The following is a 27970-nucleotide window of genomic DNA, read 5'->3' as shown; positions in this document are numbered from 1 at the left end:
ATCTAAATCCTGAAAATCCCTGAAAAACAAACAACAGGTCAAACGCAAACAGAAAGTGTGCAATCTACTGAATTGATTTCCAGAGATGAGTGGCTGACGGTTGCACATACAGTATTGTGCACTCTCATGTGTAAGCTGTCTGTTGCGACCTCGATAAAGATCTGAACTGGGACACAAACAAAAATACTAATTAGTCATCCAGCGGAGATCTGTCAAACTGTACTCGGTGTCGTTTTGCCATAACAAATAAACAGAAAAGCAAACCAAACAATAACCTAATATGACTACAGTAAAGGTGGGACATTATTAAGGTTGCTGTCAGGCTTTTATTGCTAGAGCAGACAGTAATTATGATAACAACAGTATTTTAAATTGATACTATTTAAATCTTTTTTTAAAAGTAGCATTACAATGTTGTTTTTACAAAGACATATTTGTCGCTTTGATTCACGCTGTCAGAGATGCTGGTTGGTGCTGTAGCACTGTAAACAGACAAAGAGCTATTTCATTCATTATCCACGTATTCACTCATTAAAAAATGTCATGACTGCATTGTACAAAAAAATGTCAAATAAGTATGAATAGATATTGCATTAAAATTGTTGTAGCTGGTGTACGATTTTATTTTATAAAGATTCATCGTTAGTGAATTTGAAGTTGTCTACTTAGCGGCTTTTCTGTAATGTAAAAAAAAACCCCAAAGAATGCAGACTGTACTGTACCTACAAACCTTCGCTGAAAATAAGTAATTGGTGAAAGGATACCGACGAATATACCTGTGAGACTTAACTGGGGGCAAATTTTCGCATCTCAGTTCTCGCATGCTCAGTTCTCAGTTCTCGCGAGGTCGCAACAGTTGTTGGATTTGAAAACAGGCGGCACGAAAAAGTCGGAAAGGTAATAGAATTTCCTCAAAAATAACGATGTTCAAAAGAAATAAAACGTTGATTATTTCAATATGTTAGTAAGTATTTTGTAGATTTGTGGCGTTTCGTTGGGGTGAATTTATTGACATACAGAGAGGCTACGTTGTTTTTCTCTGGGGTTTTTGTGAGGAGTGTCTTTGCTGCTTTTGCTAACTATACACTAGAGACAAAACTGACGACAAAGCTCACTGGAGCTAAACAGTAAGAAGACTGTACAAACACATATCTGGAATTGAACGGTTGGTGTTGTCTGTAAAGGAAAATATGGCTGCGGACAACGAACTGGACGTCAAGGAGGCATTTCAGTTCGCTCAAAAAGGCCACATCAACAAGGCGAAACTTGTGGCGAACCTGAGGACCCGCTACAACAAAGTGAGGCTAAACGAAATGTTTTTGTTTGTTTTCTAAATCTAAACCCGTTTCAGAAGGTTCGGAACAATACCTATTTGATGTTGTCTGTTCTGTTAAATACATTTACAATGTTCTCTTTGTTAGCTGGAGGACAAGACCTTGTTCCACGAAGAGTTTGTCAAATATCTGAAATATGCCATGATTGTCTACAAGCGTGAGCCCACAGTGGAAAACGTCATTGAATTTGCAGCAAGATTCGCCACAAGTTTTCAGTCGCCACCAAAAGCTGGTGAAGAGGAAAAGAAGGAAGCAGATGATGATGATGATGATAATACTGATGAAGAAGATGATGATGATGATGATGATGATCATCCATTTTTGAGTTTCCTTTTCAACTTCCTGCTGGAGGTATATAATCCACACTTACTCTTCGGTACTTAAAACACTGCTTTAAATTGCAACTGCTAATTCAAGTTGCATGTTTATATACTGGACTGTACAGATTGATCTAGATTGGTACACTATTTTTGTGTTACCCACTGCTCTGAAACATGCCTAGAGTGTATTTAAATAAGGTAACCGCTACGTTGTGCTTTTCACTTATTGCATGGGTGGTCTGGAATGTCACGCCCGCTATGAGGCTGATGAAGATCTCTATATACATGGGTTTGTTTATTTGTTGTGAACAGCACCTTGCCTCTTGTTGTGCATAGTAGTTGAGCATGAACCTCTGAAGGTCAACTGCTTTAAAAGTTCTAAAATTTAGAGTTTAGCTAAAAGTACCCTGAAATTTATATACTCTTGCGTTCCGTAATGAGGACAAGCACTATAGAAAATGAATGGATGGATTTATGGGTCACTGAAATTGATTCATCTGTGTGCAATATAATCTTTTCCCATCGTGCCTGTTTGTCTTTCATCTGAACTAATGTGATCTCCTTCTCAGTCTCATAAAGCCAACAGCCATGCAGTGCGCTTTCGCGTGTGCCAGCTTATCAACAAGATGCTTGGCAGCATGGCAGAGAACGCTCAGATCGACGACGACCTCTTCGATCGCATCCATCAAGCTATGCTGGTGCGTGTCACTGACAAGTTTCCCAATGTACGCATCCAGGCTGCCTTGGCCATGACCCGACTGCAGCAACCAAGCGACCCTGATTGTCCCACCATCAATGGTGTGTATTCCCAGAAGAATTTTTGATATTTGATAACTGGTATATCAAGAGTGTTGCGTTTTAGTTTATATCCTTTTTCGCCATGACCGACCAATACAGAGTCTGAGACACTGCAGATGCTGCACCAATCAATGTTTAGCTCTCTTCTTCCCTAATTTATGAACAAGACCCTAAGATTGTGGAACTCCTCCACTAGGGGCAGGATCTCATCACCAAACTGGAGAGCACACTCCACTCTTTTCCAACTGAGGACCATAGCCTCAGAACATCTAACATGTCGTTTCAGACTATGAGGAATATGCACACCTCATTTAGTCAATGACCTCACTGAATTTCATCCACGATCGATATGGTACCACACATATTTTTTTCCATCCTCCTTGAACCAGAAAATAACCTGCTAACTAACATGATGGACAGCGACAATAACAATATTCAAGTTCTATGTTGTCATTATAGAAGTGAATCAACAGATGTACTTGCTTTTGGCCAGTGTTGTCACAATACTCGATTTCTCTCTCATCCCCTTTCAGCTTTCATGCTGATTCTAGAAAATGACACCAATGCTGAGGTGCGCCGGGCTGTCCTCTCTTGCATTGCTATTTCTCCTCGCACCCTCCCAGGAGTACTCAAACGCACCCGGGATGTGAAAGAAAATGTTCGCAAACTAGCCTACCAGGTAGACACGTCTGCAGTCGTGCGTGTGTGTATTTGTGTTTTGCTACATTTTAATATATTTTTCATTTGTGATATCTTTGGCTTGTTTCAAAGGTTCTGGCTGACAAGGTTCATGTTAGAGCTCTGTCTATTGCACAGAGAGTGAGCTTACTGGAGCAGGGACTCCACGACACATCAGGTAACAATAGTTTCGGCCTGTTACCGTATAGTAATTGCACAGACCTTTAAAATGATTACAGAGCTTTACAATGATTCTGCCCGACTGGTCGCATGTTTTGTAGAAGCAGTAAAAGAGGTTGTGTGCTCCCGTCTACTACCTGCCTGGCTTCTTCGACTGGATGGAAATGTCACGGAGCTTCTCTACAGGCTTGATGTAGAGAATTGCGCTCAAACAGCTTTAGAGATGCTGAATGCCATTTTCAAAGGCATGGACACTGATGAGCTGCTGCAGAACAGATTGCAGTTGAACAGCAGGTACATTTGTCAAGTTATATTTCTGCCTTTTGAATAGGTAAACCATGATTGTATGTCTGTGTTTGAACAGGAACCTGATCCCAGTGGAATCACTGACGTGCGAGAATGTGCTTTACTGGGGAGCCCTTTGCAAGTTTATCAAGGAAAAAGGCGATGATGGCGATGAAATGTTGGAGCAGGTCTTGCCGGATGCTGCCACTTACGCGGACTACCTCCACGAGTATGAGAGCCATTGCATGCACACAAGCACATGTCACGGGAAATTGCTAAACAAAGTGTCACATTTTTAATGAGGTGTATCACAATGACTAAAGGCACATTTATATTTGTTTTGAATGTTCGTGTATTTTCAAAGATTGCTCAAAGTTAGCTGGGAGCCATTGGTAATATTACAACAACTATAATGTTAACAAATGGGTTTGATTTGTGCCGCTGTTGCTGTTTTGTAACTGTCAATTCTGACACGGTGCAGGTATTTGAAGGCACTTCCAATGCTTTTGGAAGAGCAGAAAGCCGACTTGAACCACCTGGAGTTGGTTATGACTAAGGATTTTATCTCTCAGCAGCTCATCCATCTCATTGGATGCCTGGACACCAACGAGGAAGGTGGCAGGTAAGACCTCTGAGTGGCGCGTTTGAAAAGCTGGGGGTTAGCTTGTTATTTTACGACTAATATCAGTTCACCTTTACAGGAAGCGTGTTCTGGCAGTGCTGCAGGAGATGTTGGCACTGCCACAGACACCCTCCTCACTGGTCTTCTTGCTCACTGAGAAGCTCCTCACACTCATGCCCGATGACCAGCGACGCATTCAGACAGTGAGATCAATTTCTGACATACGTTTTGTCTTCCCTGTTGGCAATTCTGTGTATGTTAAAGTGAAACATATTTTTAAAGGGGAAGCGAAATCCCAAATTTTCTTGAAAATAATGTTTTCTTATTTGATTACTGGACTACAGGTGGCGGAAATAATCTCGGAAATGCGGGCGCCAATCACAGAAACGAGTCACCCGGTGGACGAGAACGCCAGTCGCCGCCAGCAGGTTCAGGTGGGAACATTCGGAAAATCCTCCTCCAAATGTTCTCTCTCCATCCAGCAGATGGCTGTTATTTATTTTAACAGGCAAAGTGCAGCTGACTGATTAAAGTTGGCGGATATACTGTGTATGCAGAGATGGCTCTCCATCTGCTTGAATAAATAGAAATTCTTGTTTTTTCCTATTGTTTCCCCATCACTGAAAGCCTCTCAGGATTTATACACCTTTCTTGCATCTTAATCGCAATGAGCATCATTTGCTCCCATCTACTACGTTCTCCTGTCTCCTCCCCCTCACGTCCCTTCACCCATTCTTGCGAGCAGTGGTTACCAATTTTTTTTTCTTGTTTACCCTTAATCCTTTCATCATACCATGAGTAACCCCAAACTAATAAGGGTTGATGATTTTTTGTTTTTTCTTCTTTCTACACACAGTCTTGCTGCTGGAGGCTGTAAATTTCCCCAGTGTGTGACAAATAAAGGATATCTTATCTTAAAGTAGAACATCATTTTATTTTAGCTTCTTAATTGTAAGATTTAGTTTTCAGGCGTTATCTTCTTTTTAACTTGAATTAAACATAAACGTTGAATATGTTGCCTTTAAAATAAATACATACCAGTAAAATAAATTGAACATTTACCACCAAAAATGGTTCTTATTTAAATAACTCCCCTTTAAGCAGGCATTTAAACTTCAAATATCAGGAACAAAAACATGTCTCCCATGGAAACAAGTTGTTGAGCACAAAAACAGTACCGTTTTATTGACAGACTTAGCAAATGACTGAGAATATTTACTTATCAACTTGGAAATACAATATTGCATGTTTCCACTTATCCCCTGTGATGTGCTCACATGCCCCGACTAGTACACGTGTACCCATGGTTTGGAAACACTTCTTTTGAGAGTACTGTCTCCAGACAGCGGCAGCCTGGCCCACAGCCTCAGCTGCTGCTGTTGTTGTCGTTATTGTTGCTGCCTCCCATTGGCTTTTGTCAAGAATCCTCCAGAGTGCTTTTAGCGAAGAATAATCCTCCTCCTCCTCTAATTGCTTCTACATTTCCCATTTAGCTAGCAGAGGTAAAGGTGCGAATCATCGAGGCTAAACAAGCCCTGGAGGAATGCATCGCTGCTCAGGATTTCGGTCGCGCCGCCCAGTTGAAGGACGCCATCACTGAGCAGGAAAACCAGCGCAACAAGGTCCTTGAGGAGATCGCAGCCAGCGCCCAGCCGGCCGACAATGAGATCCGTACTGAGAAGGTACCTTCTTTGGGCCGCCACCTCAACCTGTGTCTAAAGTATACTGCAATGCTCCATACGTGAATGCCTTTGTTTGGACAAATGCGTTACAATAATAAGAGTGCTTTGAGCTCTTTGGATTACCCACAATCCAGTGCTCGCGGACACGTCAGTTGACAAGCCAGCGGGGCTTCTTTTGCCATTGAACAGACCTTGTGCGTGTGTCGCCGTTGGCTGTAACAATCTGGGTGTAAAAGGCGGAAAATGTTTCTTTAGTCTTCCAAAAATCATGACAGACCAGGGATTTGACGCCCACCCAAAAGAAAAGCAATCAAAGAAAACAGTCCACCCCTTTTTCACTCTGAGCTGTTGCCATGGTTACAAGGCACACACATCATTGGTTAGCATTGTGAAGCGAGCATCACAATTAATCACAGATGTGCTATTGTTTCCTGTGTCCTCGTTAGTAGTTACAGAAGAAGATAAAAATACAACACCCCGGACTGCTCCCTGAGTGTTGTTTGAAGGTTAATTTTGGTTAGCATGTCTACCTTTTACAGTATGATCTCTCAGCGGACGTTTAGTCAATTGTTTTACTGTATATGCCATACAGTCACTGTATTTATTATTTTTTCAAACTGCATTTTTCATCAATCATTTTTACTGTGTTCATTTTCAAAAATGTATCCAAACTTACCCTAGTTTGTAGTGAACCAACAAAACAAGAATACGATAGTTTAAATCACTAAATACCACAAACGGCCACCTTTGAAAGTGGCCATACAGAATGTGCGAAGTTTGTACATCTAAAAACTTAATGTAATGGACACTCTTATGCATGATTAAGTTTCAGTGCCACTTTATACATCGTAACACTCATTCAGATATTTGACATGGTATAAAATATGTATTAATATCAATCTAATATTAGTGGCAGTGCCTTTTATTTTGTTTGTTTAGGTGGAGGTGTATGTTTGAGGTGAGGCATTTCTTTATTCAGAGTGGGCAATGTCCCCGGCAAATTAATTGGTTTCATGACATCTTTTTCAAGCAACGGTAACTGTCAAAAGCAGGAGGAAAAAAAATCAGCTACTGTATCAACTAATCCATTTTATTTGTCTTGTTGTCTAGAACGACCCTGAGACTCTTTTTAGGTGTCTTACAATGTGTGCTGAGCTGCTCAAGCAGATGAAGATCAAGAATCGAATCAACCCGACAATCAGTGCCTTAATGTCCTCACTGGTATGAACTACCACCGCAAATGGCCTTTTCACTTATTAGAGAGTCAACATTCATGGCCCTCGTCACTTTCTGACAGTACCCTATATGTCATTCATTGCACCTCCATGTATGGCTATTATTTTGATACCTGGTGAAGGGAGTGGTTTTGATGAAATGTATAGATTGCTGGTTGAAGTGACCTCTTTTCCCGTTAGATCCTCCCCGGCATCGCAAGTCCTCACCCCACTGTCCGCAGTATGGCTGTTTTATGTTTGGGTACATGCGCTCTCCATAGCAAAGAGCTCGCCAGAACCCACATGGTCCTTCTCTTACAGGTAATGTTTTGCACACCTTTTAGTTATCTGAACTATTGCATTAAGCACTATTGAACAGTAAAGACTCTAGAATTGACCTCCTTCAAGGGTGTACAATCAAAATGTTTGTCTGCACTAAATTGTCTTGAATAGATTGATCACAACCTCTTTGGATATGACAGTTGTCATTTTGATCAGGGGTTCCAAAGTTCAACCTCTTCTATGCACCACACACTCAGGACACTTAAAAGTAACATGTCAATGTCTATGTGTGCACTTTTTCTTTTTAGATCGCTCAGCTCGACGAGGTCAAGATTCGCATCATCGCTCTGCGAGCAGTCATCGACTTGCTGCTGCTGTTCGGTTTTCAGCTCCTCTCTGAAACTGGCAGCGGTCAGAAGAATCAGCTGCCGGGATCACCAGACCAGGAGAAGGAGGAGGAGGAGGAGGAAGTGGTGGCACAGGCTGAGGACAAGTCGGAAGACACGGCTCAGAGCATTTTGGCGATGCTGTCGGAGCTCCTGGATAATGAGGTCAGCTTGCACATGGAGTAACTTTCAATATTCTTTTGGCAAATCCCAACATAACATGGAGAGAACCGTCAAATGTTAAAGCATAGTGTCTCCAAGAATGATTTGTTTAGAGTTGTGCCATCCGGATGAGTGTGTTCAGGTTAAAGAACAAGGAGGCTCGATAATAATCAAAGAATTAAAGCAAACAGCATTCATCTTGCTATAAGATAATCATAAACTAGTCTGTCGTCAAACTTTTCAATGACATGACTTTCGAACGCAACACGCGTTCCTAAATGTCACATGCAGGTGTCCGAACTGCGCACGGAGGCGGCTGTGGGTCTGGCCAAGCTGATGTACACGGGACGCATGTCCAGTGCCAAGATCCTGTCACGTCTGGTTCTGCTTTGGTACAACCCGGTTACTGAGGATGACGTCCTTCTCCGACACTGCCTGGGCATCTTTTTCCCTCTCTATGCCCGCGAGAGCAGGTCAGACCCCCTTTTCAAATTACTTTGGCTTTTATGTAATTTGGTTTTCTATAACTTTTTTGGTCGAAAACGTTTTGTCTGTTTGTTTAGTTATTGTGCTAATATGAATACTTTTGTACTACTTCAAATCATCCATGTATAATTTTGTATGTATATTTTATATAATTTATTGTACTGCAGATTCATTTATTACTTGTTTGTTAAAAAATACATGGGAAGATGACCTTAAAAAATAATCGCAAATAAACTCGCAATTGCAGCAAAGTGAGAAAATTGCAATTATATTCTTTTTCAAAATTCTTCAGATTAAGTATTTGTTGTGACGAGCCAACCTCTCGCCCAAAGTCAGCTGCAATAGGTGCCACCTCACCTGCGATACTAACAAGCGTGGCACTTTGTGTTTGTGTGTTAGGGCCCACCAGGAAGTTGTGGAGGAGAGCTTCCTTCCGACCATGCGTACGCTGATGAATGCACCTGCCACTTCTCCATTGGCAGAGATAGACATTAACAACGTGATGGAGCTCTTTGTGGAACTGACCCGTCCAAGTGTCCTTCTGAAGCCTTCTGCCAACACAGAGGTTAGCACCCACTCACTTCTACACTTTAGCGGAGTTGAAAAAAGTCCTTTCTTGTCAAAAGCAGAGTAGGAAAATAAAATATTTTCATGTGTATGCCTAGGACAGTCCTCTCTTCATATCAGACTAAATGTTACAGTATGTCTTACACTGGGCAGGCCTCATGATAAGCTCATCTGCTTCCTCCCAAATATACAAAAAAAAAAAAGCTGCTTACCGGTAGGTAAGTTTAATTGAAGGACGTTGTTTTGTGGCTCATGGGGGGTTTAGGTTAATGATGATATAATTATATTTTTTGTTTTGTTGTTTAAAATACATTTCAAGGTATAAGTAACTCATAAATAATTGTGAAATATGCAGTATATTCAGAATATTACATGAAGTAAGCAACAATTTCATGTACTGATTAATACAAATAAATACATTTTAAATGACCAGCATAAGGAAAAAAACGCTAAATAAAAGCCAACAAATGTTCATGGGTGAGCCTGATTGCATTAAAGAATAGTGGGTCTCTTAATTGCCGTTGAGGTGCGAATTTGAGTGTGATTGGTCGTCTGTCACGCTACGTGCCCTGCGACTGGGTGGCGACCTGACCAAAAGTAGCCCACCTCTCGCACAGACCACTGGGCGAGGCTCACGTTCACTCTTGACCTTAGTAAGGACAGGCCCTATAGAAAATGGTTGCATAGGTATTCATCAGTCAAAACAAATGTGCACTGCTTTCTGACATTATAATGGAAGACATTTTTGGTTCTATGGTAATTGTCATGCTTTTCCTCTTTGGCATCTCTCCTCTGCGGTTGCATCATAAAAAAGCCAAAGAAAAAGCCCCGGCTTGACTGTCCTTTTAAGTGTTTATCTGTCATGCGCTGCATTAGGTACATTGAGACAACAGATACGATTGACGTGTGTGTGCGCGCGTGGGTTCAGGAAGTGAACGTCCACGACTACTTGGCGGTGTGCGTGTGTGGTGAGATGTTGCTGGACCCGACTGCCCCGGAGGTGCGCCTTTATGCCAAGACGCTGAGCTACCTGGAGCTGAGCTGCAACGAGACTGTCAAGAAAGACCTGCTCTCACTTTTGCAGCAGCTCGTCCAGGTACGCCACATCCCCATGTACAACAGCACAGCTGTCGATTTCTTTTGCGCCGGCTCCGTTCAAAGTTTCGACTTCCATCCCGTGGTGCTCCTCAGATGGTGAAGGACCGCGTCTGTCTCCGCGCTTTGGAGAAGATGATTTCTCAACTGGTAGATTCGAAAGAGCAAGCCGAAGTCCTCGGTGCATCTGCGCTGCAGCCGTTGGATGTCAACGCGGAGGGTACGACATGCAAAACAAACATTTTGACCGCGCTATGTGCGGACATGACTTTTTCAGTCTTTTTGTAAGAGGATTATGCTTTTATTTCTAACATGTTGATAAGCGGATTAAAAAAAAAAACTCACCGCGCCTCAAATAAAGGGGGGTGACTCATTGAATCATGGTGTATGTTTCTACAGAAACCGTATCAGAGGAGCCATTAAAGTCAGCCAAGAGAAGCAAAAAAGGTAATGCGGGCTGTAATTTCAATTTCCATCATTGTGAGGTGACATGAGCGTGTGTGCAGGTCAGAGGAAGGCCAGCACGGCCAAAGGAGGCAGAAAGGCAAGCAGGAGGGCAGAGTCTTCCGAGGAGAGGTGAGACTTTCCTTTATTTCTTCAAATAGTCATATCAGTCTCACATGTATTTTCCCTTTTTTTTCTTTTTCTTTCCGCAGCGATGGAGAAAATGTTCCCGACCCAGTTCCTGCAGTGCGACCTTCTCGTAGGGCCAAGATCGCAGCTATAGAGAAGACAAAATTAGATCTCAATCCCCTCCTCAACCAAGAGGCCAATTTGTCTTAACTATGTTCCCGAAAGTTGGCATCTGTGCAAACATTCGTTGACCCTCTCAGACTACAGTAAGCGAGGCCACGTTTTATATTCTCATCTTCTGAGCTGTCAAATACTGCTGGCATTTGCCAAGTGTTAACTATTTTAAGAATAAAGGTCAGTGTAGATTGCCTCCTTTATTTATTTTTGTTAAATCTCCGGTTTATAGTGATTTATTTAAGGCTGATTTGCCTTTGAATTAAGGTTGTTTAAAAAAAATCTTATATGCAGTTTAAAAAAACCTATACAAAATAACAGATAATTAGTCATGGAATTTTCTCTTGGAGTAACAATCTCAATAGGAAAGCCGATAGCATCTTGTAAGTTTTTTTTCTGTACATTTTATTGGTTGCAACATTTCAAAAATTATATTTGTAGTCTTTTACAGATTTTCACCTATGCAGGTGGGTCTGGAACATATGCCAGGTTAACTATGTGTGCTGGATAATTATTTTAATCATGACACTAATTTGGAATTTAGGGGAAAAAACACCTTTATTCCTCCAAATACAGTCACAGTTGCATCTGTAAAGGACAGTATAAAACCACAAGAAAATATACAACAGAAGTTCAGCACCAGATTTTTTTGAGCGGGTTATTCCCCCCCACTACAAAAGGGTCATCACCCTAAAACGTGACCACAGTGACATAAATACATGGGTAGTCAGGCACACGCTATTTTTATACAGAGAAACAGTTAAAATAAATCTCACTACAGGAAGGGGAGGGACAAACTTGAGTTCCATCCAAGATTAGTGTTACGGCATCATTTATACATCTTGGACAAAAAGCACAGTGGGCCTCGACAGTCTCTGGAGGTCTCATGCTGGAAACAGAAGGCAATATCAAGCAGGAATTTGAAAGACCATCTCTCAACTGCATTTGAACAGGCTATAATAATCCTTGTACATTCAAAGAAAACATTTAATGCTATTATTTTAAAAAAAAACTCATTTAGTTTGGGATTGAAAACTTTCGTGTTCAGGGATGGGCAGAGTAACCTAACATCAAGAATTTGTGAAACTCGTGTTCAAAATGGTGTGCACTAGTTGATTTAGTCTCAACAGGTTGCCATCGAAACGAGATTAGCAACAAAAATGCTCCAGGCAGCATTATTCTACTCAACGCTGGCATTGAAAAAAAAAGCTCAGAACATTCAGACCGCGCTTCTCCCATCTATTATCCATCGTGGCCGTGCTGGAGCCTATCCCAGCTATCTTTGGCCAGTAGGCAGGTTACACTCTGAACTGGTTGCCAGCCAATTGCAGAGCACAAATAGACAAACAACCATTCACACTTAAACCAAGGACAAATTAGAGTGTTCAATTAACCTACCATGAACATTTTCTTGAATGCGAGAGGAAACTGGAGTACCCAGAGACACCCACACAGGCATGGGGAGAACATCCAAATTCCACTCAGGAAGGCCGGAGCCCCGAATCAAACCCTCGACCTCTGTCTGCCCTGTGAAGCATGCGTGTCACCCAGCACTTCTCCCATCCCATTAAAATAATAGTCAGTCTAGGAAATTTTGTTCCAATTCCAATGCCCATCCCTCTACTGGTCACCTTGTACATCTACATAGCGACCACTAAAGTGACATCCCAGGCCATCGTGTACATCCATCTGTCAGTAATAAAATAATGACTACATGCCGATAGGGGGGGGGGACATCTGGGTTTGTATTGCACCACATAGGATTCTCTACTTGTACAGTAGGGGCTGGTAGTGGAACATAGGATGTGCAAAATATGGGGGAGGAATCTGAAAAGCGGGATTCCAAATCGCAAATGGGATAGTGCAAGAAGTACATCTAATGCTGGCAGTGTCCCATTTGTGACAGTAAATGCTTGGGTTGAAAATGACAAAAACAACACTTCATCGTAACCAAACAAAAAATAAAGTCTATGCAAGGAAAAAGAAAAAAAATGCATGATGCCAATTCCTTCATCGTTTTTGATGGCAAGACTGTCCTAACCTGGCATCGACATGTAGATAGTTCAAAGGTTTAGACTATAAGATGAATGGATCTCAAATGCTTGTGGGGGGAGCAATAATAACTTTGAAAACCACATGAACCTTTCAAGCTATTGTGTCTAAAAATGTGTTTGCCGAGTTTCAGGGGGAAGCGTTGAGGAGGTATTTCTCGGGCAGAAGAGACTTAATGCAGTCGATCTTGGTCTTACTAACAGCTCTTCGGACAAGGCATGCATTATCAAAGAACAAGGTTTTTTTTCAAAATGTCAAATCTCTTCTACGTATAAAAATAGTGCAACATCAAGCTTTTCTTAAGTTAGACTGCTACATAATTGCTGAGAGAAAGACTGAACCGGAGTGTAACGGCCAGTCCGCTCGGTCAGCTCAGTGTCCAAAGGCACCACAAAACACCACAGTCCAATTCCCACGAAGGACGAAGGCCTTGTGCGTCATCTAGCTTCCTGTCAGACAAGAAACACAATTACAAATGGTTCGGGTTGACTGACAATTCCAGTCCTGTGAAGTGGCATTTAGTAAAGGAAGGATGATACTTACCAAGCACAAAGTCGCACCACCGTGGCCCACTTAAGCCCTTCATCCGTGATTGTCGCAACTTTTTTGCTGGTGGCGGTTCAACAGACACAAGGCTGGGACATTTGCCGTTCTGCCTCCCCAAAGGCATTTCGTCCAGCTCCTGCAGCGATTCACATGCCGAATCTATCAGTTTTGTAGATGCAGCCAGGCCATTTGCGTGGCCTTTTCTTTTCACAGCTTTGACGACTTCTACCAGTTGTCTGTTCTTTCGAGCAATCACAAATGCAGAGGCTGACTTATCCAGTGTCACGGTACAACAGTTCCACTCCTCTGCTGATATGTTGTCTGGAGAGTTGATCTTTTTCAAAAATACCCGGCATTCCTTCAGGGACTCAGGATTCCATGCCTTTGAGCGGATGTTCTGCTCTTTTGGTGTACCCACGGGCTCCTCGGATTGGTCTTTAGAACTGTTCTCCGAACATTGCGAAAACTCATCTTTCACTGGTTTCAATGCTTCCAGTTTTGGTTTAATTCCAATTGCCAGTTCTGGCCCACGTGCAGTTATTTGCGTTTTTCTTTCCTTCTTTGCACACTTCCTTTCTTGTCGGGTCAGGAAGCGACTTTTTGCCCGAAGTCGTGCGGCCTGGTATTTGCTCAAGTACTGCCACCTGCTCGCGCCTCGGCTGGGCACACCCCTTTTACTCTTGCGACTGAAGAGTCGCTGCCTAATGTTACGAATTGATTGATCTTCCTTCATTTTTGTCAACCTTTTTTGAGCCTTTTCATGTTGGGCAGGACTCTTTGGCAACGTTTTGGCAAACTTCTTGAGATGTCTGCGAAGTCGTTCTGCCTGAGGACTTTGGCACTTGACGCCATGTTTGCTGGCAGAGCGAGGGAAGTGCATAACTTCGTAACGATTGCGAGCGCTCGTCCTCTTGACGATAGCCAGTGACTGTGTCTCTGTGGTCTCCATAAACCAGGAGCCGAGTTGCTGCATGCTACAGGATCTGGGTCTAGAAGGAGGGCAGTTGAACAGTGATTGAACCACTGAAGAATGTTTGGACTTGGCGACAGATGAACCGGTTCCTTCTGCGTCGACTTTGAATCGGAGGTCCACCCTGCGGTTCTCCACGGCGTCTGAGACCCAGGTGTCTGACATGAGCTGAATGCGTCTGGCAAGCGCTTGGTTCAAGGTCTCCTGTTCAGCTGAAGCTGCCCACCAACGAAGTGTCTCCTCTGGAGCAAAGATTGAGTCTAAAGAAACGCCCGCCGCTCGAGCTAGAGCCTGCGAGATGTTCTTCCGCTCCTGTTCGCAACGGTGCCTTTTCACAATCGAATGTTCTCCTCTCGTCTCTTTTTCTTGTTTTCTTTTATTGCAGGCCTTGCTCAGCAGGAGTTGTTTGGAGCGCCGTAACAGAGCGTTACTGTGACAGTATGCTCGCGTTGTGGAGGTGGCAACAGCATGCAAAAAATAAATTGAGGGCTTGCTCACTCTTTTTGAATGACGCACAGCTAAAGGTTGATTGAGTACTTTGTTCCTAGGTTTACTTTCGGATTGTCTTTGTTCCTCCGGTTGCAAGTTGTGGCCAACTGATTGACAAGTGACTGTTTTGGACTCTTTGGCACTTTGAAAGTCTGTGAGGAGTGCTTTCCTGTTCTTTTGTGGAGCGGGAGCATCCTTCTCAATCAAAATTTTACGTTGCTTGGGCGACACTGTGGTAACAGTGACAGATATTCCCGAGATTTTCACTTTTGCCGGTCTACCTGGTTTCCTCAAAGGTAAAGCCTTCTCTCCTTTCTGGCATTTAATCTTACTGTTCGGGTGCTGTGGAGCTTCTTTGACGTGGTGGGCAGAATGTAACCCCTCGGGAAATTCTGGTGATACCATTTTGAGATGACCCGTATTTATTTTTGAGTTTTGTGTTCTATTCGCGTTGTTTTTAAGACCTACTGCTCGACATGCGTCTCGGAATTCTGTTTGGAGCTGATCAAAGCTCTCAGAAACCATTCGTTTGTTTCGTCTTGAACGGCCGTAGACAACAGTTATTTTCAGGTTCTTGTTGACATTCTCCTCTGGGTCTGCAGATACATTTGCCGCGTTTGTCCCTGTCGCTGCATGTTCAGGCTTCTGTTTACGTGGTCGACCGATTGGCCGCTTGGCTTTCTGTTCCAGATGTGGCCCCAGTTTCTTTGGTCGGCCTGGGCGTCTCTTCAGAGGAGTGATTTCATGGAATGATTGCAAGTCGCCCGGTGATTGGCTCGCCATTCCGAATGGATTCTTAGGTGGCGTAACTTCCCCTGATCTCTTCGACCCTATTTTGGGGGAGGTAGACTTCGGTGAAGGAGTACATTTTCCGGGTGTTATCTTGGGTGATGAGGAGAGGGACGTAGCTGGTGAAGAACAGCGCATAAATGGAGCAGAAGCTGACTCGGCTGATGAAGAACCTGACTTTCGTGGTGTAGCAGTGGACTCGGGCGATGAGGAAAACAACTTGACGGATGAGGATCCCAACTTTGGGGGAGAAGCAGACCTCGGTGTTGAGAGCGCTTGCTTGGCTGGTGAAGAACCTGACTTTGTTCGCCGTGAAGGAGAAGACTTTGTTGAGGGTCCTACATATTGAAGAGAAGAGGTAGTGGATTTGTCAGTCGGCCTGATGTGTGGCGTGGCGCATTCAGTCATCTGGCTTTGCTTCTTCTCTGGTGTCCCTGCCCAGGAGGACTCTTTGTAGGGGTCAAAGGGTTCCTCCTCTGCTTGTGCATTTGAGCCAGACCGTGCCGACTTTAGACTATATACAATACCATCTTTATTTTTTACTGGTGATACAAACATTAACCTGATTGGGCTGGTGTACTGGACTGGAGAGGTACAACAATTGTGAGCACAGGTAGCAGACCTGGTAGTAACCCCGACATTTTGGTATTGGAGCGTTCTTGATGCGGTAGTTTTGACTGATGGTCTTTTTGAATGTGGTTGTGTTTCTTCTGAAGGTCTGCCAGTGGGCATAGTCTTTACGACCGCTTGAGTTTGTCGCACGTCCCAATTTGGCTCTTCTGATTCTGTATGCAATGAACAGTGTCCTTCTCCACTAATTGATGTCATTTTGTCAGGGAGATTAGATGCTTTGGTTTTTGATTCAAGTTGGGCATCATTACGATCTGAATTTTTTAGTAAGGCATCTGAGGTGGTCGATGTGAAAACATTTTTAGCCTTACTTCTTTGATTGAATATACTATCAGAGAAACAAGCGGCAAAGAACGTCTTCTTCGTTGCTGTGACATAAGAGGAGAAGCGCTGTGGAGGGACGATGTTTCTCCGTGACTTCCTTGACTCATTAGAGGGGGGTTTTTGACCTTGTTGACTATCTGTAATGGAAGCATGATTTTGATCTTCAACTGGTCCACTATCACACTCATCAGTGCCACAGCCTTCGCCAGATGGGGCGTTTTCAAGAATTATGGCAGACAGTGCACTCACCTTGTCCGTTTGGCAATTTCTCACCTGTGACTGCTCATTGTCATCTTGCGAACAATGGCTGCACAATTTTGTTTGCAGGTCATGGGACATTGTTTGCTTTGGATCTATTTCTTCTGTAGACATTTCTCTTTCCTTTGTTCCATCATCTTTTACTTCATTCATGTTACTTTCAGGAGTGATAATATTCAGCAGTACCCCCGTAACTCTTTGATAGTCCATCTTTAATCCCGTTTCTCTCTCCTCTTCCGGCATCACGTTTGAGTCCAACAAAGTGCTACCTGTATTTACAGCACCATGACCATCTTTTAATGGTGAACTCTTTGCTTGTGATGATTTTCTCCTATTGTAGGGCATGTTAAACATTGCAAGCTCTCGTTTGATTTGCAAGCTTTGCCTTCGCATTGTGGCACCGTCGGCAGGTGTTGCCAAAGCAGCAAGCACTTCCTGGCGACGGCGCAAGCGCGTGTTAGGTGACTTGGGGTCTTTGTTATCATGCCGATTAAACAGCTCACTGAGGTTATAGTCGCTGGCACTGCGTGTATGAAGCACCGTGGTGATAATTTCAGTCAGAAGGGCATCAGCAGGAAATTTCAAGTTCTGGCCAGTTGGTGAATCCAGCTGCTTCTGTTCAGAAGCATCAATGGGTGACGAGAGCAGAGATAGGTCCTTCTCTGGAGGTTTGATGGTATCAAGTTTTTCGCTGAAGCGGTTCACAACATCCTGCAGTGAAGTCACGTTCGGGTTCTTCTTAGCTTGGCTATTTCTTGGAGTCAAAGACTGAACACGCTCCACTGTTTTTGCTGCATCTACAGCTACCTCCTGGCGAGTTCCTGGAAGATCTTTAACCATGTGGGCAGCTTCCTCGTCCTGGTTATGGTGGAGCAGGGACGGTGGCATTTCATCGTTTAATTTATCAATATCTGAGGAGATTGGAGAAAGGGGTGGAGGAGAAAGGCTCTGCTCCCGATTCAGGACAGGAGGAGGGGGCTCACAACCTCCTGTTGTTTTCTTAAGATGGGTCACACAGGTGTGGTTTGTAACACATGAATAAGAGCGGTGTTGTTGATTACAGCGGATGGAAGAGCAAGGACCAAATGAACACATTAAGTTGTTGATGGGATCTGAAGGCGGACAGTGGAGCTTCTTGGGGCAAATTTGAGTGCAAGTATGTATCCTACAATTTTGCATGCAGCTGTCATTTAGGTCCAAAGGCACTACACCCTCATAGCCTTTGAAAGGTAAATCTCTTGTATGGCCCGCTGTGCTTCCACCATCTTGATAACCACAATTCGGTGAAGAAGAGTTGAATGAATGAATGCTTCTGGCTTCACACTCATTAAGGGCATCATCATCTGCACATAATCCACAGTGACAGCCGTGAGTTTCTGTCGGAATGTGTTCGTGGGCAGGGGGTGAGAGACATTTTTCCTTGTGTGCCAACTTCAGCATCTGGTAGAGTAAGGAACAATGGGCCGAGCAGAGGGAGCTAAGGACAATATAAAGTGCAGATTGCGGGTGGCGCCTCCTCTGTTCTAAATCTTCCAATTCTTCTTTATCCAGAGTAGATGGGCAGCTAGGGGCAAAATACAAAGGAATTAGTTAGTTGTTTTGAACAACGTAATTGTACAGAGTACCTAGTCTGACTATGATATAATGTTTCTATTAAGGCCCAATTGATTATTTTATTTTTTTTAGGCCGATGCCGATTCCTATTTGGCAGAATAACATTTTGGCCTATTAATTAAAAAGTGACTATAATTTGTTGGGTCTCCTAACTCTGACCCATATGAATTAAATGCAGTACATTATTTGACTGGTCTCAATAAATTGTCCTTTCGTATGGGTTCAACTTTACGAAACAGCAAAATCTGCTTTTTTTTTTTTTGGCCGCTAATTTTAGCCAATCAAATGAGCTGACTGATGAATAAGTAGACCCCTCTTTTCAGTAAACATTTACTGCACATGTAGTGTATTCTTTTCAGCCTTTTCACTAACGCGTTATTTGACAAACGTCAATCAATAACGGTTTTCCATTCTTGCATAATATAAATGCATTTTCATACATTTTTTAATTAAAAACAAAACAAAACAAGTTGGTGCTTTTGTCAAGTCACCAGATAATTAGATGCACACAGGTAGAGATGGCCCACAAATGTTTTGCAACATTACCAGACTGGCTATGAATTTGAATCGGTAAAAAATTTGGACAAGTTAGCAGGTTTTTTTAGAGCTGTTTTATTTATTGAGTTGCAGAAGGCAAATTAACATTCTGCTAAACACAGCAGGAATGATTGTAGAAACGCTCAAACCTCTTCTTTTGTACAGCACTTTCACCTACAATCTTAACAGATCAACAGACTAACGTTCAAGTCAACGGTTAAATCGGGTCATGACAAAGATTTCCCACTAAACATGATCAAATAACATGTTTGAAATGCGATACCATTTCCAAAATCTTAGGTTGAGAGGTTAAGTTTGAATTAAGAACTCATCAGGGTTGGACTAGTCTAAATTCAATACAGCACTTTAAGATGCCTGCTTTTGAGGTATGATGGCATCGTTACATTACCAGTAGATATGCTGGTATACATGTTTATCCTTCATGGATACGCAGTTATGAGTTAAGATTCATTTTGATGCTATAGTGAAAGTGTACAGTCAAATTAAAACAGAAACGGTAAGAGAATTATGTACTACTCAATGCTGTGTCCAGGTCTTCTAAAAGTTGTTACATTCTAGTGTTCCTTTTGATTTTCTACTAATTGCTCAATAATCACAACATTCATGGGTCTCATTTGGGGATGAAATTAAATACAGCGGGTTAACATTTCAAAGCATTCATGCAATTTTCGCAATACACATTTGACATTAAATTTAAGTGCTCTTACAAACCAACACATAAAAGCTAACAATTAAAACTGAGTTTTGAAGTACATTGCATCTAACATCTACCACACATAAAAGGTTTCCAGAGACATGATTTGAATTCCACATAGTGCACAGGTGTCAAACTCAAGGCCCGCCACATCATTTTATGTGGCCTGCAGAAACAAATCATGTCAACTTCCATGATTTGAGCTAAAACCTGAACCAAAATGTCAAATTATGTCAAGCTGTAATAAGTAACATTGAAATTTCACTTTTTTTAAATTACCATTTTTTACCGTAACTTGAACAGTTATTTTACTATTATCCTTGACTTCTGATTTCAAAATTAGTAATCCGACAATTTGTTGCGCACAGGTACTGTATATTTAATAATACGAGATAATTAAACATTCATTTCGTTTCACTGTCATACCAGCCCTCTGAGGGAAGCCATAACTACAACGTGGCCCACAACCAAAATGAGTGTGACACCCCTGTCATAGTGCAATAACACTTATGCATAAATGGCAGAATTCTGTTCAATTTACCAGCAGGGAACGGGGAAAATAATTAAGATGGTAATCTCAAATGTACTGCAATGAATGAATCACTCAGCTGTCTGTTTCTCAAGAGGTGGTTCGGCTTTGTTTACAAACAGAGTTGTTCATATAGTAGCAAGCAACATAAAAAAAGACATCTTGTGGCATGGTGTAGTGACAGCCACTGAGGTTGAAATAAGATCAAGAACATTCAGAAGTGGAGATATTCAGTATCAGAGTAGCATCTGATGGGTCTTCTTATCGAAAGCACATCCAAAGATTACGAGACTGTAAACCTAATGGCGAAATCAAGGCAGATCTGTAAATGCCACAGTGCCCAATAAAACCATTAAAAGCATAGTATGTGTCAGAGATGGGAATACGTGTAGACATTGTCCCTTGAGACAGACGGTGGTGAATACAATAAGACACTGGGCTCTTGGCAAATTAAGTTCAGAGGTATATGTGGCAAGAGGTTCGATAAAGAGGCGTGCAGGCTGACATCACAGCAAACAGACATAGGGAAACGGCTTGTTGTTGTTAACCCTGAACTGAACTGCTGCTTTGGTATAAGTGCTCTTGCTGCAGTTACCAGAGATCGGTCCATCTCAAGGACAGACAAGACGAGAAAAGACAGCAACAACCATTCCAGTGAAACCATTTCTAAGACAGAAGCCCGCATCTTTACATTGAGTCAAGCCACTGTCACACTGCCAGCCATCACCACAATCAGGTAATCACAATTAGGCCTATTGATTTATACGCACAATACATAAAGTCATTTTGTATTTGCATTCCATCTCCCAATCACCACTGTCGAGGTAAACTGCATGCTTGTGTGGAACAGATGGTCCCGTCAAATAGACATTTTGAAGCAGCAGTCACGTATGAGGTTGTACAGTAATGCAGCTAGAGTAGCAACATTAATCAATATCTGAGGTCATAAAACATCTTTAACAATACACATATACAATAACATCGTATACCCAAGCTTATCAGTGCACATTTGAAAACATGCTACACCAAATGCATTCCCACTAGAAAGAAAAATAACAACTCAAGACAACACATGGCTTTTCTTTTTAAACACTAGTCTTTTCAACAACAAAAAAACCCACACATTAAAATCCCAGTAGTTAACAATATACAATCTTCCTGCTTGCAGAGGTTTATAACAATAATTACAATGAGAGTTTATTGTTATGATGGCTCTAAGTCACTTCAATGGCCTTGGTCAGATACCCAGAAAAAAAAGAGGAGAGAGAGAGAGAGAGAGAGAGAGAGAGAGATGCAAATGACAATCATCATTGCGTCATTAACAAGGAGCTTTAAGAATTAAGTCAAACCTGAAGAACCTATTTAGTTTCCTAACAGCTAACTAACACTGGAGTCATCATTTTACTGTCACTGTGTTTCAGTCATTTGATCTTGGAACATACCAAGTCATATTTTGTTGATGGGAGGACCATAACCAAAAAAAGACCTCGATCAGCATTTCCAGTGACCGTACAAGATTTCTGAGCTGAGTAATATGGAACATATGCCAGGACTAAAACCAGTCATCTATTCTATTCCATCATAAACTGTTTCTGAGGATTGTCTAAAATATGAAATTCATTTCCAGAGAATAAAAATCCTTGTTTTAAATAGAAAACACGAGGCCAAAGTACCCGCCACCACATTGGCGGTTCCATTAAAGTCTAGGACGTAATGGCAGAAACACAGCAGAAAGTATGATGATCAAAAACGGACTCACAGTTTAACCTGAATATTTCTGTGTATTTGTAAAGGCATGTGTTGCGTTTTAACAAGATCCCGTGAAAACATTTATCTTGTAAGAGGTGGTAGGTTCAAGAGTGGAGGAGTTCTGCACGTGTTTCCTTCTTTCTTTCTTTTTTTTAAAACAACTTTGCAGCAGCAGGTGAGGCAAGAGTCCCTGAGTTAGTGGAACCGGGCGAGAACAAGCCGGCAGATTTCTTCTTGGGTGGATTTTTCAGTGTTCCACTGCGCTCTTTTACCTTGTATTCCAGTGTGCTGTGGGGTACCCCATAAATTCCTTGGGCCTTAGATACGCTCATGCGGCCGGCCGTCACCATAGTGATGGCTTCCTCCATCAGTTCGTGATCATACTGGCGGTATCTTCCGCGTTTCTTTCTCGGTTGCTTGTCTTTATCGCGGCGGTCGGCTCCTTCCTCGGAATCATCCAATGAGGAGCAGCGCTGTATCAGGCGAAGAGGTGACTGGTTGGCACTTCCTGCACAGCCGTGTGGCAGGAAAGGTGATCTGAGTTTGACGAAAGATAAAGGTCTGGCAGCGCCTTCCGTTGGTGAGGTACGGCGGTTTTCAGTAGTAGTGTGAATCTCAGCCGGGGCTAACCTGCTATGATTGGACATGGAGCGGACCTGAGGGATACGAAGGGGTGTGGGTGCCTCGAGACTGGGAGTCGGGCTTGGAGGGGGTTGGAGAGCATCCCTGAGCTGGGGAAAAGAGTGGGTTAGGGTCCCCTGTAGACCACTTGACTGATACAAGGGGAGGGAGGATGTCGGGAAACTGAGCTCTCCATTCTCCTCTGCATCTCCTCCAATTTCAGCCCGCTCGGCCCAAGCTGCCACCTTCTGCAGAACGAGACGGGCTTCGCCGCCAAGCATCGATGACATCGTGCTGGAGCATGTCATTTCCTCCCTGAAATCTCTGTTGCTTTGTGACGCTGGGTGCAGCGCTCCCAAGCGGCCTTCTGAGCACTCTTCCAGGCCTTGCCTCAGGGTGTAGAGGGGAATTCCGTATAGCAATGCAGCGCGCTGCTCTTGCAGCCTTCCTGAGCGTATATCCTTCAAGGCCTTGGACAGCAGCCCCTCAGACAGCTCCAAACTCCTCTCAATGTACTCCTTCTGCCTGAGCTGCCTCCTAGGGATGGGAGGACCAAACAGCAGGGTCAGGATGGAGATGATGGAGATTTGGTGTGATTTGGGCAAAGGGGGTGAGGGGGGTCCACTCCTTTATGCCTTGTTGGTAACATCACTGCCTGTTATTGCATGCCTGTAAGCAGCCTCTGTCTGGACCCTTACACACATACAGGGTGTTGCCGCTGCAGTATTGTTATCCTTCAGTGACGGTCTTTATCATGTACACGTTAAGTGGAGGAATCGGATTCATTACTGAATTGGTTGAAAAGAAAATTGATTGATGATAGGAGATTGTAATGCAAGTCTCGTAAGTGTACAATCATGGGCTTTTGACATTTGTTAAAATACTGTGCCAATGCTGTGACGTTACCGCTCAAGCGATAGAAGAGTTAACCCCATTTAACCAAATTCAAAGTAGACCACCGCAAATTAGAAGAGCCGTGGTACAGCCAATCAAAGAGTGCGTACCACTCAAGAATCTAAAACATACTTAGCTACCCAACCAAAATGAACGAAAAATAAAATTGGCACTGTCTCACTCGGTTTTGGAGAAGATATTTTTACAAATCAACAAAATACCCGTATCACGTCAAATCAGTGTCTTTACATAGTAACTGTAATAGCACAGCTTCCGCTCGTCTTTCAACACAAGGTTCAATACCAGCTATTTAGTACAAATAAGGAGTCCAATAAACTTCTTACCCTGAGGCTTTGACGTTAGATGAAGTTGTTGAGCTAGCGGCATTCTTTTTGGAAAGGTCGAGCACCCCATCTGCTGCAAGAAAATTCAAGTTCAGAGAGAATGATGGGATTTTATCTATCTATACATCCATGTCAAAAGCCACACAATTCAAAATTTAAACATGACACCCAGAATTAATTGGGATTTTTAAAGATTGCCACTAACCTGCATCGGATTCCTTTTCTATTACTCCCGGAGTTCGGTTTATGGTCAGGTCCAAGGGGGCATCTAATGTTTCAGATAAAGGCGAGGAGATCCTGGTTGTAACATCCATTGAATTGGTGTGGAGTAGGCACTTGGATGCATACTCCATGGCAAACTGGTGAATCATCTTCTTCATCAGCTCCTCTGCAATCCGAGGAATACTGGCATCACAGCGTGGAGACACATCTGTCCAGGGGAATGAAAATCTGGTTACAATAAATATTTTCACAATCTCAAGATAATTCACATGAAGATAATTCAAGAATGTCTTACAATTCAGAATTCAGACCTAAAATTCTCTGATAAAGTTGTACAGAATTTCCGACGTCCAACTGTTGTCATACGAGACTTCTGCATAACTTGACAATCTTCAAAAAATACTGTGAATCTTTAGCTCTGTGATAATCTCAGTGATTTGCCACTGTGTTGTTTTTTTATGCCACTCCAGAATGCTATCAAAGAAGGAAAAGGGTGATTATGATGACCAAAGAACAGGAAATTAAATGTATTTAACTTCACATATATGTATGACAAATAAGAAAGATAAAATCTTGCTTAAAACGTTGCCCTAACAGTTCATACATCTTAAGACAGTCTGACTCCTGAATACAAAACAGAATGAGAAGTTGTGTCCAAACTTGTGACTGGTCAAACTCACCTTTTTTGTGGAACACAGCTTGAAGGAACTTGTGAGCTGTGTGGTTGTTCTCAGAGATGGTTGCAGCTTGACATGGAGAAAAATCAGAGGGGGAGGAGAGGGGTGATGTGGTTGCAGGTGCTGGATCCTATACAAAATAAAATGAATCATAATAAATACAAAATACAAATTTAAAAGGAAGCAAGTAGAAAATGTATGAAAGCGCACTACTCGGATAATAAGTTCTGAACAATCGCCAACCCAATTCTTACACTGACTTTTTCCAGAGGAAGGTTGCAGAATGAGCAGTGAGAGCAGTTTGCCTCTGGAGACCAGTCAACCACCTCTTCGGGTTCACAGTCTGAAAGCCAACGACAACAAAAAAGGGAATGAACAAAGACAAAGGGCTGTATCTAACCACCTATGCAGTGTTTCTCAACCTTTATGAGCCACTGCATAGATTTATGTAGGGAAAATGTCACAAAAATTACATACACTGAAAATGTGAGCTCTACTCAATTTACTGACAAAATGAAGGTTCGGTAATTGTATACTTTCTGTCATCTCGTGGAAGACCATTTAATTGTTCTGCCTGCCATCACTCGCATAGAATGATAAACAAAGATATGCTGCTCTGCGTAAATAAATAATGTTCTGACCAATTACATACAATTGGATAACTTCCTCCGACACACCAAATGATGTGCTGCGATACATCCATTGATTTTCTGATCAGCTGATCATCACAAGGTTTGCTGGGCGCACTGGAGCCTATCCCAGCTGTCTTCGGGCAATAGGCAGGGGACACCCTGAACTGGTTGCCAGCCAATCTCAGGGCACACATAGACAAACAACCATTTGCGCTCACAATCATACCTAGGGACTATTTAGAGTAGACCAAGTGTTCCATTTAACCTGCCATGCATGTTTTTGGAATGTGGGAGGGAACCGGAGTAAAAAAAAAAACACGCAGGCACGAGAAGAACATGCAAATTCCACACAGGAAGGCCGGAACTGGAATCGAACACCACACCTCTGCACGGTAAAGCCAACGCACTAACCATTTGACCACCGGGTCACATGTGCTGCGATACAGTGGCTAGGAATTATCACTATGTTCAACTCAGTATAGTTCAACTCTGTATAGTTTTCTTTGGCATACAGTGACATAAGTGTGTGTTGACCAAATTTGTGCAAAAATATAATACAACAACTAACTTTTGAAAAAAAAATCAGTCAAGTTAAACAAAGACCCACCATCAAATAAGTTAAGGTCTCTTGTCAGCATAGACCCATATATTCCCTCCAGGATGCTTTCAAACCCTGTAACATAAAACCACAAAAAACAGGGTATACTCAATTTCCTAAATATTTAAATATGGCGCAACTCCGCTGCTCGTTTCAGTTCTAGATTAACAATTTAGCCATGTCTTCATCAATACCATTATAGTCCTGTTCGTTAAGTGGCCTTCGACATTTTACATATTTATTGTTTTTTAAACACAAGTACGAAAACGGCGAACATACAATGGGCATGCCATGGAACGTTGCCAGCTTCCTTTTTTTACATGGCTACAACACAATTATTGAAATACGTCTTCTCGTGTACGATATATATCAAAGTACATTTTAAAGGCTTTTATATCAAAGTACATTTTAAAGGCTTTATCACAGCCACAATCCCCCTCCCTCAATATTAGCAGGGGGTTCGCGTTTTTAATTATCCGGTGCACAATAAGCCTTGAGTATCAATTACATAGAGCAAATGGCATATTTTACGACACACCTTTATGCATCGTGTGGAGTACCCTCTCAAATACAGTAACATGTCGAAAACAAGTCGTGTTTATGAACGTTGTTGAGGGCACAAAGAGAATGTGTCAACTAGCCAGCTGGTACATCCTAGCCTGTCAGTTCAAGTTGTTGCCCACCTATGAGGTTGGCGCTAGCTTGCTAGCTCGCCACCTCGCTAGCCGGCTAGTTACTAGCTACCGAGTAACATAGCCGGGTGGAGCAAACCTCTTCATGTCGGACAAGCGCTCCTTGCGGTGTGTTGTTTTCTTTTGGAAGCAAGTAAACAAATCGAAGATCATACCGACGCAGTGGATCAGCTTGCATCGCCAAGAGTCAAGTTCCCGCCGAAAGCCTTTTCTTTCTGCCGTGCACTTGGAGCACGGCACAGCCGCCATTCTGCGCCCTTCCCCCCCTCTCTCCGTCTTGACGTCGACTGAAAAAAAAAGAAGTGGTGGACGAAGCCTCCGGGACCGAAAAGGCGAGCTCCAGAGTGAGGTAGGTGGCTTCTGCTCATGCAGATGCATTCTCACACATTGCCACTTGGAGGAGACAGACACAAGTCGTTTGCTCCATGTCTCAGGATGGCGAATTTGTTTTCATCAAGTTATGGGTTCCCTTAGCGGGCTCGTAATAAAAAATTAATTTAAAAAAACGCGAAACGCTCTTGGTTTTTAGTCAGGGTGTAGCTCGTCATTTGGGGGGCTCAAGGCAAACACAATCATGGAGTTACCCACCTTACTGCACTGATAAAAGATGATGTTCCTCTAAGTCATCTTTCCTTCAAGATGTCAATCGTGATCTCAGGTGCGGTTGACTTTACCTCTCTCCCTTCATGCCTTTTTTTAGGTATGGAGATGCGGTAAATGAGACAAAAGTTACGTCTCAATTCTACACACAAAACTGACTGTTCTCATATAACAAGCAGCGGCAACCTACTCTCTTTCGTCCTTTCATGTCTCTAAACCCTTCGAATCAGAAACATGCCCTTCCAATTTCATGGCTCGGTTATTGAGGATTCACTCGATCGTGCATTTCGATTTGTGACCACAACTTAAAGTTTTTTAAGTTTTATGAAAACCAAGACCATGAAATTTTGACAGTTCATCGCTTGTAATCAGCATCACATGATTTATTTATTTATTATTTTGCATTCAAAATTTAGCATTTTAAATATTTTAAGTGTTTAACAATCATTTAGAAGGCTAAGAACCATATGGGATGTTCAGAATCACCTACATACATATACATATACAATACAATACAATACAATACAATACAATACAATACAATACAATACAATACAATGCATGCTGATTTATACATATCACCTACATCCATATATACGTACGAACATACATGCATACACACATACAAACATACATACATAACAAACGTC

At 42.5% G+C, this 27970-nt stretch overlaps 2 protein-coding genes across 8 annotated transcripts; one reads left to right on the top strand and one right to left on the bottom strand.

Moving 5' to 3' along the window:
- Positions 1-832: 832 nt before the first annotated feature.
- On the top strand, positions 833-12564 carry ncapg (non-SMC condensin I complex, subunit G). Its single transcript, XM_052084791.1, has 22 exons — positions 833-897; positions 1185-1298; positions 1422-1685; positions 2224-2452; positions 2986-3131; positions 3224-3308; positions 3412-3604; positions 3675-3824; positions 4077-4217; positions 4297-4420; positions 4562-4651; positions 5711-5899; positions 7010-7120; positions 7315-7434; positions 7704-7946; positions 8235-8416; positions 8829-8994; positions 9925-10092; positions 10188-10311; positions 10491-10538; positions 10598-10667; positions 10748-12564. The coding sequence occupies exons 2-22, from the start codon at positions 1191-1193 to the stop codon at positions 10872-10874; spliced, it is 3078 nt and encodes a 1025-aa protein (XP_051940751.1). The 5' UTR covers positions 833-897; positions 1185-1190; the 3' UTR covers positions 10875-12564.
- On the bottom strand, positions 11371-27196 carry lcorl (ligand dependent nuclear receptor corepressor-like). Of its 7 annotated transcripts, none has more exons than XM_052084785.1 (8): positions 26876-27193; positions 26038-26103; positions 25053-25141; positions 24802-24928; positions 24105-24329; positions 23900-23969; positions 13434-18460; positions 11371-13339 (listed from the first exon to the last, which is right to left on the bottom strand). In XM_052084785.1, exons 1-8 carry the CDS (start codon positions 27096-27098, stop codon positions 13332-13334), a joined length of 5835 nt encoding a protein of 1944 aa, XP_051940745.1. In that variant the 5' UTR covers positions 27099-27193; the 3' UTR covers positions 11371-13331. The 7 variants fall into 7 exon arrangements, with proteins under 7 accessions (XP_051940745.1, XP_051940744.1, XP_051940746.1 ...); XM_052084784.1 differs by having other exon boundaries at positions 23900-23972; positions 26876-27191; XM_052084786.1 differs by having other exon boundaries at positions 23900-23972; positions 25059-25141; positions 26876-27186.
- Positions 27197-27970: the final 774 nt, after the last annotated feature.

Source organism: Hippocampus zosterae, chromosome 13 (genome assembly GCF_025434085.1).
Source record: "Hippocampus zosterae strain Florida chromosome 13, ASM2543408v3, whole genome shotgun sequence".
Taxonomy (NCBI): domain Eukaryota; kingdom Metazoa; phylum Chordata; class Actinopteri; order Syngnathiformes; family Syngnathidae; genus Hippocampus; species Hippocampus zosterae.
Note: the sequence above shows the minus strand (reverse complement) of the source record. Positions and strands in the feature narration are given on the sequence as shown.

Bases quoted from the DNA above. Each gene is read 5' to 3' on its own strand.
- ncapg (XM_052084791.1), top strand. From the start codon at position 1,191: ATGGCTGCGGACAACGAACTGGACGTCAAGGAGGCATTTCAGTTCGCT. The intron at 2,453-2,985 runs GTGTGTATTCCC...ATCCCCTTTCAG, and splicing joins TGATTGTCCCACCATCAATG to CTTTCATGCTGATTCTAGAA. The intron at 3,309-3,411 runs GTAACAATAGTT...CATGTTTTGTAG, and splicing joins GGGACTCCACGACACATCAG to AAGCAGTAAAAGAGGTTGTG.
- lcorl (XM_052084784.1), bottom strand. From the start codon at position 27,098: ATGCATCTGCATGAGCAGAAGCCACCTACCTCACTCTGGAGCTCGCCT. The intron at 26,104-26,875 runs GTATGATCTTCG...TTTATGTTACAG, and splicing joins CAAGCTGATCCACTGCGTCG to GGTTTGAAAGCATCCTGGAG. The intron at 24,330-24,801 runs GTGAGTTTGACC...TCCCCTGGACAG, and splicing joins AGCTGTGTTCCACAAAAAAG to ATGTGTCTCCACGCTGTGAT.